Genomic DNA, 15,181 nt, shown 5'->3' on the forward strand with positions numbered 1-15,181 from the left:
TTGGTGAAACCCCGTCTCTACTAAAAATACAAAACATTAGCTGGGCATGGTGGCGCGTGCCTGTAATCCCAGCTACTCGGGAGGCTGAGGCAGGAGAATTGCCTGAACCCAGGAGGCGGAGGTTGCGGTGAGCCGAGATCGCGCCATTGCACTCCAGCCTGGGTAACATGAGTGAAACTCCGTCTCAAAAAAAAAAAAAAGAATAAAGAATAAGGAAGAGCGCTTAGACAATAAGAGTAGCTATCTTAAGCATCTGGGCACAAACCAGGAGGCACAGAGCAGGAAACTACTTCCCTTAGTAGTGACTTCCTCATCCATCCTGAATTTTTAAAGGAAGAGTTGAAATTTCTGGTACAAAAAGTACTACAGATGTCAGAAGCTTCCTTGGATTTAACGTTCTCAGGTTACACTTCTGACAATGACAGCTGTATTTCCAAAGGAAGGTCAACTAAATCCTCTGAATAATGCAAGATTTCTAAACTCATAAAATGTTTTGTCCTTATTTCCAAGCAATATAAAATTGATCCGCCATGACTTTAAACACAGAGTGAGTTTGGAGTCAAGCATTTCATTACCTTAGTCATAAACATTTTTATAGATGGGAGGGAGCATTTAATCTACTCTCATCACTTTACAGACGAGGAAACAGGTTGAAAATAGTTAAATGACTTATGCAAGGTCACAGAGCAGGCCAATGTTGGAGCCCAGAAGCAAAGCCATTTTTTTTAGTCCCATTCCACCATGGTGAGGCAGAAATACCCTGTTAATGTTTTTTTCTTCCTGGCCTGACTCTCGTTAACCTTGACGTAAAATCCCTAAATCCCACACTCTCCTCCTAACGCATTTCTATCAGAACCTCTTCTTTTGTTCAATCAACAGACAGGGTAACTCCTCACCACATAAAACTAGATTTACTAGAATTGTCTTGGTTGACTTCATCACACTTTAAGTCAATTTTGGATAGAACAGGCAATAATTTTTTTTCACGAGTTCTTCCTTTCCCCCAATTTCCTAATTCTTCCTGTTCATAAGAACTAAATTTCAACATCATAGGCTTTTATATCCAGCTGGGGCCAAAAAAGAGAGAAGGAAACAGTCAATCTGACATGTGAATGTTTTTGTTTCCTAATTCATGGATCTCATGTCATATATTTCAGCAGTAAGAGGTATACATAATAGTCTTCCCTAACACCCTGATACTGGCACAAACAAAATAAGTACACAAGCTAGTTTCAAAATGCACAGGCCATAGAAAAACCACAGGGAAAGCACCAAGAGCAACAAAGAAGTTGAAAAGCCATCCCCAGGCTACTTCTGTCTGATCAGTCCCAACCTTCCTGGAAAACTCACAATGAGAGATACTCAAAGTCAAAGAACTGGAGAGCCCCTTTAATCTTATATCAGCAAATGACTTATGAGCCAAGTAACCATAAAACAAGAATTTAGTGGCAACTAGAAATATAAATTATGTCAGCCAGATTTATAACCCATTCAAGCTAACCAGGTTCTTCTGGGCACACTGCAATCCTTTAAACTCAATTATTTGTGAATATTCCTCCTGGAAAAGCTCTTTTTGGGTTCCAATACTCAATTTTATCTTATATCTTTTCTTACCTCTGTGACTACACCTTGCTTTCCCTAACTGGCTCCTTCCTTTCCTCTCCTACTCCCTAAGATTCCTAAAATTCTGTCCCCAGACCATTTTTTCTCCTCAATTTTCTTGCCAGTCTCCTTACTGATCATACAAACATGTGCCTCTCATCCTAAATGTTTATCCTGAACTCCACGATCACATTCTTTACTGCCTTAAAGACTCTGGACACCTGGATACTCAGCTGGGTACCTCAAACTTAACATGTCCAAAACAAGACTCATCATCCAAACTAAATTACTGCTCTTGCCCTCCCTGTTCCCCATGGCATTAACATTTTTGTAGAAACTAAGGTTTAAACCTCACAGTCCTAGTTGGCGCTTCCCACCTTTCCCCTCACATTGGACAAGCCAATTATCAAAACTTCTTGATTGAAATTATGGCAGTCATTTAAGAAGTTTCAATAATTTCAATCACTGTTTTTCACTTCCATTACTGCTACCTTAGTTCCCCTAGCATTTTTACTCTCCTATTTATGACAACAGCTTTCTAACTAGTCTGCCCATCACTCTAATCTAATGGTACCAAGCAGAATAGATTGATCTCCTTAAGCTGCAACTTCCATCATATCACTTCTCTTGTTTGATGAAATTATCACTGCCTACTGAAATAAATACAAATTCCTTAAACAAGCATGTCTCAAAAGCCAAGCTAAAGCATCTTTTTGCATAGCCAAAGCCAATGAAAGTACAAATGCAGACTGCCTAAAGGCTGCAATTTCCTACTCCATTTGGGACATGTAGAATAGCGCTTCTAAAACTTGAATATCCATACAGATCACTTGGAGGCTGGTTAAAACACAGATTCCTGTGTAAGCTCCCAGAGAGATTCTGACTCAGTGGGTTTGGGGTAGGGAGGATATGCATATCTAATCAGCAAATATTGCCAGTATGGCTTTGAGTAGCCCTGGGAGATTACACTCCATTTATCTTAACAAATTTGTAGCAGCCATATTCTTCATCCTTCTTGTCACCCCAGTGCTATTCTGTCACCAACTCCCTGCCCCAATGTCCTGTGTTTCAGAGATGGCACCAGGCCCAGATGGGTCCAAAGCCTTTCTAGTGATTGGTTTAAGCATAAAATGTAATATTATTCTGGCCAGTGAGCCATAAGGGTATAATTTGTCAAAGCACTTTGGAGAAAGGTTGTTCCTCACTGAAAAAAGAGATATACATGAAAAAACAGTATCTTCTCTACTCACATAATGAGTTTGTGGCCACCCATCACCCCATGTTTCTTCTGCCATGATACCCAAGAATGAGGCAAATATACCAAAGATAGCACAGCAGAAGGAAAGTCTGATAAGCTTTTGTACTGAATTAACCAACCCTGCATATCCTACTTAAGGATTTATGTGATAAAAAGGCCCTCGTTTTAAGCCAAATGAAGTGATATTTTTCTGCTCCATGAAGTTAAAAGCATCCTTACTGTAAGATTGTTCTAAAACATGCACTTAAAATACCACTCAACACTTTTAGTGGCAGAAATGAGAAAAAAATAAAAAAATAAATAGCCCAGTGTGAATTCCAAAATAATGAGAATCATTCCAACCTCTGGGAAACTGCCCTGATCCCTCAATCCCCAAAGACTCAAACTATTTTACTTGAGTGGCTTCTGTCATTTCGATGGTGGTATTCCTAGTGTTCTAAGTAGTGGCCCTTGATTCAAAGAGGCCTTTCTTTTACCACAACTCACATGGGGGTTTTAATCATTCCTGTCTCTGTATTATATCAAACATCCCTCAAAACCCCAATTCTTTAGTTAAATGTCCATCTGCAATCCTAGAACGTATTCTCTTGAGGGGAAAAAAAACACATTATGTCATGTAACTTTGCTTCCCCAAAACCTGCCTTAGCACCTTGCACAGTATAAGTGACCAATAATGATATGCAACTCAACTGCAGATCAGCACTTAAGTTCCCATAAAATCGTAGTTTGAATAGCTCCTATTCATTTTTTATAGTTTAAATATTACCTGAAATTATCCTCCTAGAAATCTTTCTAAACTAAGTAAAGTTACCTATTACAGGCTCATATGCTAGATCCTTGTACCTCTCCTTTATAACATCATACTTTAAAAAAATTATTCAATGCTTATCTTAACACCAGACTATAAACTCTGTGAAAGTATATGTCTGTAATGTTCACAGATGTATTCCCACTGCCAAACACAAAGCCTGAGATATAGTAGATACATAACATTTATTAAGTGAGTAAGAGCCTACTATGATCCAGCTATGCTCTGGGTACAGAGAAGGCAAAGTCTAGTCTAGTGTAGGTAGTGCCTAATAGGACCAAAGTTTAAGTGTACAAGAGCCATGATGTCTGGTCACAGAAAGGCAGAGTTAAGATAAGTATAGGCCGTCATAAGTACTTAAAGCCCCAGTCCCTAAGGCTTCTCAAGAAGATGCTGATTTATTAGTCAAATATCAGGGATATAGTCTTTCAAACAGGTAGATAGACTAGATAAATGACTACTAAATTTCTTTTCAATTTTACTAACCAATATAAATACCAATGTAATGTTTTCACAAACTTTAGAGATTAACCAAATTGGGCAATTTATAGGTTTATATTTAGCTTAATTTAGGGAAAAATATAGAAAAAATATCCATGTCATTCAATGATATATTAAGAAAAGTAAATTCAATTAAGTTGTATCTTACATGATTTTATATCAACTTTTTGTACTAAAGTTATTATTTTAGACTGCCAACTATAATATGATTACACTGAGATATATTTTTAGATGACTCAGCTTTATATTCATATGACTGCTTAATAAATGCTTTTTGATAACAAAAATAAAAGGTTATCAGGCTTTCAAGAGCTGTTACAGCAACAAATATGAAGAGCCTTTACTTTAAAAAAAAAAAAAACTGCTAGTTTATATATAAACCAGACTTTTCATTAACAATTAAGATTAACCCTACTCTTATACAATACAGTAGTTCTTAAAATCTCAAAGGAAAAAGAAAACACTACTTATGGAAAACAGAACATTCAGAAGAGATCTGTTAAATAATACTTCATTTTATGTTTAATGGATGTCATCAAAAGAGGCATAACATAAAATCACAATGAAGAACCAAAAAATGATCCGGTAGTCCTGCCCTGTAACTTGATGTGCGTGCATTTAGATAAACGTTTATGCTTAGAAGGGCTTTAAGGTCAGTGAGTCCAATTCCTTATTTTGGAGATAAAGAAACAGTGGCCCAGGGATGCTGACTCGCCTAAGGACACAGTGGCAATGCCAAGCTGGAACTCAAACCCTGTTGCCTGGTGCCCTGTATCTCCTTCTTCTGGAGGAAGGTCTCTCCTTTCTCAGTTACAGTACATTTACATGGTGTTTGTCACCAAATCTGAATGAAAACCAGCAGCTCAACTATGTCTATTATATGAAGTTAAAACTACAAATTAGAATAATACTTTCTTACTGGATTTCATGCTCTTCAACCCTTCCTTATACACTGTTTTCTAAGCAATGAAAACAAAATCAAAGAACTCTTTTATGCATTCCATAAATATTTTATTACCAAAGCTAAGCATTTTACCGTTGGCACAAATGAACCCAAAATAGTGGATATAAGTATGTTGTTCTTTTACTGTACTCTTTGGAAGTTTTAAAATTCTAGGCAGGCATATAACACAAATGAAATATCACATCAGCCTCTGCCAGAGCAGCAACTAGAAGAAAATACAAACTCCAATCACAAATATTTTATTACCAAGGCTAGGCATTTTACCGTTGGCACAAATGAACCCAAAACAGTGGATATAACTATGTTGTTCTTTTACTGTACTCTTTGGAAGCTTTAAAATTCTAGGCAGGCATATAACACAAATGAAATATTACATCAGCCTCTGCCAGAGCAGCAACTAGAAGAAAATGCAAACTCCAATCACATTGTCATTGCAGCCAAGGAGCAAGAGGAGCTATTGTAAAAGAGACGGTCCCCTAAAATAGTATTTTTTTGTTGACTAGCAAGTAAAAAGGAGACTAAGCAAAAATACAACTAATTTCTGCTCCACGAAGATAATGAGTGACTTTTTTTTTTAAGGAAACAAGTGAAATTACAAAGAAAAAGAATTCTCTCGATTTACATAGAAAAAACTAACAAATATCTGGAAATGTTTAGGGAAATAAAACATTTTATGGTTTATGTACATTAAGACAACATAGCCAATTTCTCCATGTTTCTCAAAAATAATCCTTAATTGTCAAAATGGATTGGGGGCACAAACGATTTCACTTGGCAATGACTGAGAAAAATAAACAATGGAACTGTTGATGAGGCAGAATTTGACTCCTAGACAATTACTGTGCAACAAATTAAAGGAGATGCCTGCATCACCAATCAAGAAAACTGGGAAACAGCTTTCAAATGGAGTATTACCTCTTTTCTCACACATAAGATACCCAATCAAAAAACACATAAAGTTTAATTTTCTTTGATAGCTTCACAAAGCAAACTTTCAAAGAATATATTAAGTTATTAATAGAAAGATACATCCCTGGTAGTAGAATTTTAAATATCTAAGAATTATGGTTTCAATTAATAGTCATTGTGCCTGGGACAATCCATTCAATTACAAAGACCAAGATGGACACAATTCAAACACTATTACTCCATGTTTAAAATATATTTAGAAAAGAAATTGTAGGCTATATCAAAAAGGCAACAGTCTTTAGGAAAACTGTCTTCTAAAGAGATCCTATCCAACCAAAAAGGTAGTAAGGGAATCATATTTTCTAATCCATTAAAACCCAAGCCCTCAAAGAACTTCCCCTACTAATTTATTCTATATTGCTGGAATTTTCTCCAACAGTATAAATGCTGGATATCAGGATGAACGGCATTATAGAAAGTAAATACACTCCTCTTCATTTTCACAGATAATCCAGTTTGACTTTCAAGTATCTGTTTACGTTAACTTTTCAATAATTAATAACGTCTAGCTTTCCGGGAACTCATAATGCCTATACTTCTGCAAAAAGCTTGGTGGGAACTGGGAAACTACAGTATCTTGTTCTTTTATTTAAAACACTTTCATTATTAGGCCAACTGATGCTCCTCACACAATCTTAAGTATCCCTTTAATTAAACTTGCTACAATTCATCTATGAAGGGAAAAATAATACATATACACAAAGGGAATGGTCTCCGTGAAGCGATATTATAAGAAAATATCTACGGACTAAAATAACACCTTAGAGTAATTTCCTTTTAAGGTTATTTTTCAGTTTATTCAGAATACTGAAATGGCACTCCCAAAAAGTGTACCAGTTAATATTTCTTATTTCTCTAATGTTCCTTATCATTTTTTTCCTCAGCAGATTTCACAAATGAAAATCATCCATCTTACTAGAAGAAGGGCTGGTTAGTAACAACAAGGACAATTTAACCACAGAGATTACAAAGTCCATGTTGGAAAACAGTCAACACTTTTCATCAGCTCAACCCTTCATTTTAAATTTCTTTAGAATTGTTTTACATTTATAACTATGTCTGAATTTAACTAAAGCCTTTTCTTCAAGCAACATAATAAATCTTAATCAGATCTTTAAAACATTAGGGGTGTGCCCTACTTGTTATTTTCATGCCTCCAGTCCTCACACAAATCCATGCCACTATCCCCGTGCTAAAAGCATCCTCATCATCTAAGTGATCAGCAACAGGCTAAATTTGGTTTTAGGATTTGAGAAGAACCAGGCCCCAGAATGCTTCTCATCTCTGTATTCCTCCGAGACCCCTCCAGTTATAATTAGCTCAGTAATCTTCCCTGGCTAGCTGCCATCTACCAAATAGGAGTCACCAAAAAAGGTACAAAAAAAAAATTTTAACAAATGGGAAAGCTGATAGGCTTCAAGCATTTTTTTAAGTGACACAGAGGTACTTACATCCCTAAAATATAGGTATATACTTCATTTTAAGAACATTAGGGACATTTTTATATAATTTAGATAGATAATGGCATATTTAAAACCATTCTTTTAAAACAGTGCCTCTAATATTACAGCATAAGCATCCATTATGGCCTTAGCTGGCTAGACAACATTAGTTTCTTCATTATTTATTAAGTTTCAAAACATTTAGAGTGATTACCCCATAACTCTCAGAACTTTTTAAAAGCAAAATTCCAAATGGTACCCACTGACAAACCTGGCAAAAGCTCACAGCTGCTGCTAACCCCTACTCCTGGTACTTTCAACTATGACAGGGAGCCCCCTTTCTCACTCAGCTAGGGAAGAGATGGTACTCACATTCATTTAGAATAATTGGGGGCCCTGGAACAACCCCTGGGGCAGGGAAAACCAGAAGCAGAAGAAATATCACAGACAGAAGGTGACCCAAGGGCAAAATATACTAGCTAGGAATTATGCTGCAAATCCAGTAAAGGAAGGTCTTCCTAAGAGGAGGAATCTTAAGTGCCTGAGGAACAGAGACTTGGAGAGGTGACCAAAGAAAGCAAAACCTTTTTTGGCTAAGAAATATATACTAAGAACTCTCTTGCCTATTACTTGAACATTTCCACCTAATAGTTTATGGTCAACGTGCTGGAGGATGGAGATACCCAGCTTTCCTTTAAGGCACAATGCCTACATTTGGAGGAAGAGATTCAAGCAAAGTATAGCAACCCCCTGTTCTGTGACATTCAAAAACAGGTGTACATAACATATAGGTGTAATGCCCATATCTGCTGAACTTCAGTGCTTACCATAAGGGATATGCCAGAAATCCTAATACAGTACATTATACATACCAAAAGCTCAAAAAAAATTTTGTTGACTGCACTCAAAACTGTCACCAACTTGTATTCACTCCACATTGTCCAAACTTTACCCTGCCCCACCTTCCCACTCCTGCACATTTTTTTTTAAACATAGTAACACCTAGGCCTGAACATGAAACCTGGAATAGGAAAATAAAGAATTGTCATACTTGCCTTGCTTCTGTTTATTTCTGTTGATGACATGTGGTTATATTTCTGGTGGCAACGCTATCTGAAAGGCCACCGTCATTTCAAGAAAGAAAAGTAAAATTTACTGGCCACCTAATATGTGCCTAGCATATGCACATAGTTATCTCATTTCAACCTTCCAATAACTCTGAGGCATAAGCATTACTACCCAATTTTTATGTAAGAAGAAACTGAGGTTTGAAAGTTATCTCTCTAAGATCACCTGCTAGTAACAGTATTCAAATCTAAGTCTGTAGCCTTTCATCTTTCTCAACATTTATGTAATATAAGAGGTATTATAAACACTACAACCAAAAATATAGGATAACCTACTAAATAGTATATGGAAAGTGCTAAGCTGTGGGCTTCTTCTTTGTCATCCATGACAAATTCACTTAGAGCATTCACCACTTACAGAACATTGTATTTCTCCCAAGGCTATAATATTATCTTTGCCCAACGGGAACTGACAATCTAGCTGGAGAAACAGGCCATTTCCACAGTTGTTAATGTTAGACAAAACAAAAGGTATCAGAAAGAACAAGGGTTTTAGACATATATATATAAGAATTTCAGTGCTGGACACTAGTAGCTCACACCTGTAATTCCAGCACTTTGGGAGGCTGAGGATAGAGGATTGCTTAAGGCCAGGAGTTTGAGACCAGCCTGAGAAACATAGGGAGAGCCTGTCTCTTCAAAAAAATTTTAAAAGTAGCCAGGCATGGTGGTGTGTGCCTGTAGTCCCACCTACTCAGGGGGCTGGGGTGGGAAAAGCAAGTGATCAAGGCTGCAGTGAACTGTGATTGCACCACTGCACTCCAGCCTGGGCAACAAAGTGAGACCCTGCCTAAAAAAAAAACAAAAAACTTAATTTTCCTCACCTGTAAGGGCATGTTAAAAATCTACATCTCAGGACTCTTATAAAGTTTAACGAGACAACTTACGAAAAAAAAATTAGAAATCTAACATATGTTCACTCTTTCCCCTATGAAGGAGCATAAACTACTAAGTACCAGTGATTGGAAATATCAGTATTTTCTGCAGCAAAGATCAAAGACTTTGATTTGCTTAAAAAAAAAAAAAATCAAAATCAAAAATTCCAACCCTTATACTTGAAAGCTCTTCTATAGAGACAGCTGTGTCATTTGTCAACTAGGTTTATCATTTATAATTACAGCAGCAGAGTTAAACATATAGCGGGCTCACACTGTAAAAAATTTAAACAATGATACACAGCTGAATTCTACCAGACATACAAAGAGGAGCTGGTACCATTCCTTCTGAAACTATTCCAAACAATACAAAAAGAGGGAATCCTTCCCAAATCATTTTATGAGACCAACATCATCCTGATACAAAAACCTGGCAGAGACTCAGCAAGAAAAGAAAACTTCAGGCCAATATCCATGATGAACACAGATGCAAAAATCTTCAATAAAATACTGGCAAACCGACTGCAACAGCACATCAAAAAGCTTATCCACCATGATCAAGTAGGCTTCATCCCAGGGATGCAAGGCTAGTTCAACATATGCAAGTCTATAAATGTAATTCACCACATAAACAGAACCAAAGACAAAAATTTAAACAATGATAAACATGGGGAACATTCATGGAAAAAATTTTTGAGGGGGTGTCATATTTTTGTGCAAAACTGCCCATCTTAAAAGGAAAACTACCATTTAAAGTAAAAATATATGGCAACTACAAGCTATGATATATGCCCATAGTCCCAGCTACTCAGGAGGCTGAGTCAGGAGGATAGCTTGAGCCCAGGGGTTTGAGGCTGTAGTTCACTGTGATTGCTCCTGTGAATACCCAGTGTACTCCGGAGTGGACAACACAGTATGACCTTGACTCCTAAAAGAAAAAAAAAAAAGAAAGAAAAGAAAAAAGAAACAAAAAGAAAAAAAGTGTTTGGCAACCAAATGCAATCTGGTATCCTGGATTGAATCATGGGAACGGTAATCTGACCAAAGTCTTTGGTTAACAGTAATGTACCTATGTTAATTTCTTAGTTTTGACAAACATCCAACTTTTCTGTAAATCTAGTATTCCAAAATATAAAGGGCTTTAAAAAAAAAGTGGATAATAAAGAAATGACAAACATACATAGCAATTCTTACCACTTGATTTTGAATCTCCTGAGGACAGTTAGCCTTACAGCAAAGCTTTGAAATCAGTCAATGTTTGCCAATTCTGCAAGCTACTCTAAAGCATAAAAATACATGAAACGCCTTGGGTTTAACTAACAATATTTCTAACTTCTAAAGAGAAGTGACTTGTCCACTTTTACCTAGCACATTCTTGCAAAATATCTTCTTCATGGTAATTGAATATTGTTGTTATTACAAAACCAGTAGATTTCTAACAGTTCTGTCTTTCTATTCCTGAATTAGACATTTACTCAATCAGAACATAAGGAGCATCTCTTACCACATATAAGATATAACATGAATTTGGACGTCTAATAACAAGTGGCATTTCTGAGCTTAGTACTAAAGGCAAGCATAGGTTTTGATAATAACACAGGCAATTTAATTCTCTTCCTTTAATCTACTACACAAAACGTAAAGAAGGGTTAATAAAATAATGTAGAACTCAGTAAGCCATCTTTATTCCCAGGGTCAAATGATGGCCATTACTGACACAACTTTTTTTTTTCAAAAGTACACCTACATTTATTAGAAAGCACATTAAGTGTGAACTTTGCTAGCTGTGTGTTCAAGATGGCTGAAGCTTTCACACACTGGAGTCTACAAGAGTTTACTTGCATACCAGAAGGCAAGTCTCATGCTACAAACTGATGCCAGAGGTTTAAGGCAGCACCAATTTCAATGAGTGCACCGTACACACATGCATTCATACACACACGGTTACTGCTAAGCTCTGCTGAGGCATTCCCTAGCCCTTTTTTAACACACATGTGGAGTTCAGAGGGCAGTTTCCAAATTTTAAAGTAACCTTAATCATCTTTTCATAGTTCAAAAAAGGAAAAAAATAAACACAGCAATGCAGCAAAGTCATTTCTCCAGTTGAAATGACCTCCAGCTTCTTCAGGCTACTCCCGGTTTCGCAATAAGTGAATCTGAGACGCAAACCACGTACACCCAAACGAAGTATAAACTGAGAACACTAAAGCTTCCCCAACAGTCCCGGCAAAACCCACCTGCCTTTCCCAGTCCTCCCGCTTCCCCAGCCCTTCCCGTCCTCGTGCACACACAGGTACCTTGACACAGACCAGGAAAAGAGAACAAGGATTAATCAGCAGCCAAAATCCTGTTTTATCACTTAACAGCCACTATCCAGGAGAGCGACAGTACTATTAACCTGATTTCAGGGAGGCAAAACTAAACCCAGCAGGGTAAAGGAACATAAATTTTACGTGTCTGGAACGTCAACCCAGCAGCTCAAGACAGCTCAGATGACAATTCAACGAAAAGGGTTTCGCAAATGTTATCTCAAATGAGTATTTCCACTTCCAAACCACCCACCAACCTCCAATGCCAGTACCCAAATTCGGCTAAAGCAACTCGGGGGATACAAGCATCAGCATTTCTTACCTTGTACAAATCTCGACATTTTAGGGATGTAGTAAAATACTCTGGCTTTTTAAAAAATTTCTATAGGAGTCACGCTATAGGACAGGTAGGTCTCTCTTCCTCTCCTGCTTTAACAACCGGCGTATTTTCTCCTCCTATATTTAACTACTTAAGGGAGTATTTATTCAAAGCGATTAAAAGTGGCTCAAAAAAAAAAAAAAAAAAAAAAAAAAAAGAAAAGAAAAAAAGAAATAAAAGAAAAAAGATGAAAAAGAAAGAAAGAAAGAAAAACCTAGAAGAACCTTCCCCAATTCCAAAAGACGGAAACTTGGTGAGACTGAGTTGGCTTAGGAACTCTTGGCGACAAGCGCTCCTGACACAAATGAGGGCCAGCTGGAGACTCCCGGAAAAGGTAAAAACCACACGAACTTAAATTTCATCAATGAAAGAGGCGGACCTACAGCGACTATTTCACCGCCCCCCAGTCCCCACGCCCTCCGAGGCTGGACGGCAGGAGGCACTGGGAGGCCGCACCCCTAGCTGCCCCCTCCCCGGCGCCCAGTTCAGCCCCCAGCCGCTTCCCCGGAAAACCCCGGTCAACAGCGGCTCCCACTCAAGCAGGGGTTGGGGAGGCGGACGAGGCCGGCAAGCGGGGACAGTGCAATCATTTTCATCAGCCATAAATATTCTGGGACTAGGAGGCGCTACCAATTCCAAGCTCCAGCGGGCCGACTGGTCGGGGCCTCAGCTCCCCGCCTTCCCGCCGCGAGCAGCGAAACCCGGCCGCAGCTTCTTCTCGGAAAAGGGCAAAGGCTATGCTGCCCCTCCCCCGCAGCGGACACTAAGGGGTCACCGGCGAGGGGTACACCCGTGCACCGGCCCGGAGGTCCCAAGGGAGGGCCCCGACCCTTCCCACACATATTCTCGCCGCGCCTGCCCTGTGCTGCTCAGAATCCAAATTCCGCCTCCGGGACCACACTGCGGGCCCGCGAGAGGGGGAAACACACCCATTCAGAGGGTCGCCGGAAGCCCAACCCCGCCCCTCCTCAAGCAGCCAGCGAGACCCACCTTCCTCTTCCTTTAGCAGCTGGGAAATTGGGGGCGTTTATTGCGCCCCAGGAAGAAGGCTTGCAGGCTGAGAAAAAGTCACCTCTGAGGCGCCCTTCTCTCGCTCTCCCTCTTCTCTCACACATGCACGCCTTGAGCCCCTCGCTAGCAGCTGCTAACCCCCTCTGTCCACCCGTCAGCCGGCTCCCGACACCCAAAGCCCCCACTTTCTCCTAAACACTTCCCCTCCCCCTCCATTCGGAGCAGCTCCCCCATGCGGAAATGTCCCTGCCGCAACGACCGACAGGCGCAGCCGCCAGTCAGGAGCCGAGGCGGACGCACGGTCTGGCCAATGAGACGTGCGGAGGTGGCAAGGGGCGGAGCGTTGCGGCAAGTGGGAGCCCGTCGGAGGTGGGCCCTGAGCAGTAACGCGGGAATCCCGCGCGTGGGAGTAGCGTCTATGGTGGGCGCCGGACCAGGGAAGCCTCACCAGTATGTCCCAGTAAGGGAGAGCACCCGAGCACAACTGGTTATTTTTCCAGTTAGTAAAAATGCTCCCGCTGACTACGGACTGAAGAAAGCTCTGCGGATGGCGGAGTTCCCCACCGCAGCTGTCCTGAGGGAACCCAGACGCTTCTCAGAGGATGCTAGCTCTTCTCCTCACGTGTGGTTGGGGGACGGTGAGGATGCGTTAGGGAGTAGGCAGTGGCCTGTGTGGGGCCAACTAACCAAAGAAGGGTTTAGGCATTGAAGAAAGTGACAAGTGAAGGCTACCTCACCGGAACCACCACCATGCCCCTTGCCCCAGTTCCTAATCCTGTAGAGATTTCTGCTGTGTTAGGCGTTTACTTTTCTGATCTACGTGAAACTGGCTTAAGTTACTCCTCAAGAGATGCTTTTCTTTTGGTAGATTCTTGAAGTCCTCAAGGGAAGAGCATGTTACACGGAACTTGACACTAGCCTGGAGACTATTACAGGGCCAGCCCACGGCCTGTCAAATCACACCTGGTAACGCCAACCCCACCTGTACCTAAGACTCAGTGTGCCTGGCAGCGAGTGCGTTTCAGACTTTACATTTCCACTTTAAGACTAAATAGCCTGCACCAGGACCAAAGAATTGCCAGCATCTTCTCTTATATGCCTCCAATAAACAAGTACAGTAATTACAGAAGAGTTTGAGGCTTTGGGCAACGCTAATCAACCAAGGTAAAGTGAGAATTTTTTTAATGACTCATTCTGTAAATAAAGGAACTTTAATTTTTTGGTTCCACGTTTTCATATGGAAATGTTATTAGAACAAACAACACAGAAAAGGCTAGTGAAAATTTGTTATACTAGAGAATGACAACCATTGGTACTGTATTTCTTACAGGAAATCCAAAAATATTACACTCGGAAACCTCTCGGCCATAAAACGAATTTTCCCCAAACAAAACCAAAGATGTGTCTAAAATTCAGATGGATATAGTTTAATAACAGCATTTGGAGATTGATGATGTTTACAAAATCTCTACATCCTTTGTGTACAGTACAGAAATTGTTCTAGCACTGAATAAGCAGTCCTTACCAATGAACGTTAGTACCAAAATAAAATACCACCAAAAGATTTTGGCCATGTAGGGTTACTTACCCTGCAAAAGATAAAGTTAGAGGACAATGAAGAGTTTTTAATTATACAGGTTTATTATAAGAAAGGATGATTGGTTACTGTATTTTCTGCCTTCACAGAAGATTAAAGAGCAAATGGGTTTTAACTGCAGCAAGAGCATTTATTAATACCTAAGAATGGCGTCTTGATTTATGAATAATTAAATATTGAGATATAGTACCAAAGGTGGTCGTACATTTGCTGCCTCAAGAACTCTCCAAAAAGTAACTACCCATCTGAGAAGTAGCACTCTAGAGGCCAAATTTCCAAATATTTCCAAACGGTACCTTTTAAAATGAAATTTCTTTATACATCTGTATAAATTTAAAT

General features: G+C 39.4%; 1 protein-coding gene across 6 annotated transcripts in view; it reads right to left on the bottom strand.

Annotated features, from left to right (window-relative positions):
- UGP2 (UDP-glucose pyrophosphorylase 2) overlaps nt 1-13,510 on the bottom strand; it is a 55,508-nt gene extending 41,998 nt beyond the window's left edge. The window contains exons 1-2 of one of the 6 annotated variants that reach the window (XM_032291973.1): nt 13,225-13,499; nt 11,784-11,843 (exon numbers count right to left, since the gene is read on the bottom strand). Coding sequence is in view for 3 of the 6 variants with exons in the window: in XM_032291968.1 (XP_032147859.1) it covers nt 11,784-11,843; nt 12,178-12,196 (79 nt within the window). In the remaining 3 variants the exon portion in view is untranslated. Of the gene's footprint in view, nt 1-11,783; nt 11,869-11,944; nt 12,053-12,177; nt 12,592-13,224 lie in introns of those variants that run through there. The other 5 variants (XM_032291968.1, XM_032291971.1, XM_032291970.1 and 2 more) reach the window with 5 other exon arrangements.
- Between the last annotated feature and the right edge of the window lie 1,671 nt (nt 13,511-15,181).

This window comes from Sapajus apella, unplaced genomic scaffold (assembly GCF_009761245.1).
Source record: "Sapajus apella isolate SASKATOON/1434 unplaced genomic scaffold, GSC_monkey_1.0 scaffold26, whole genome shotgun sequence".
Lineage (NCBI taxonomy): Eukaryota > Metazoa > Chordata > Mammalia > Primates > Cebidae > Sapajus > Sapajus apella.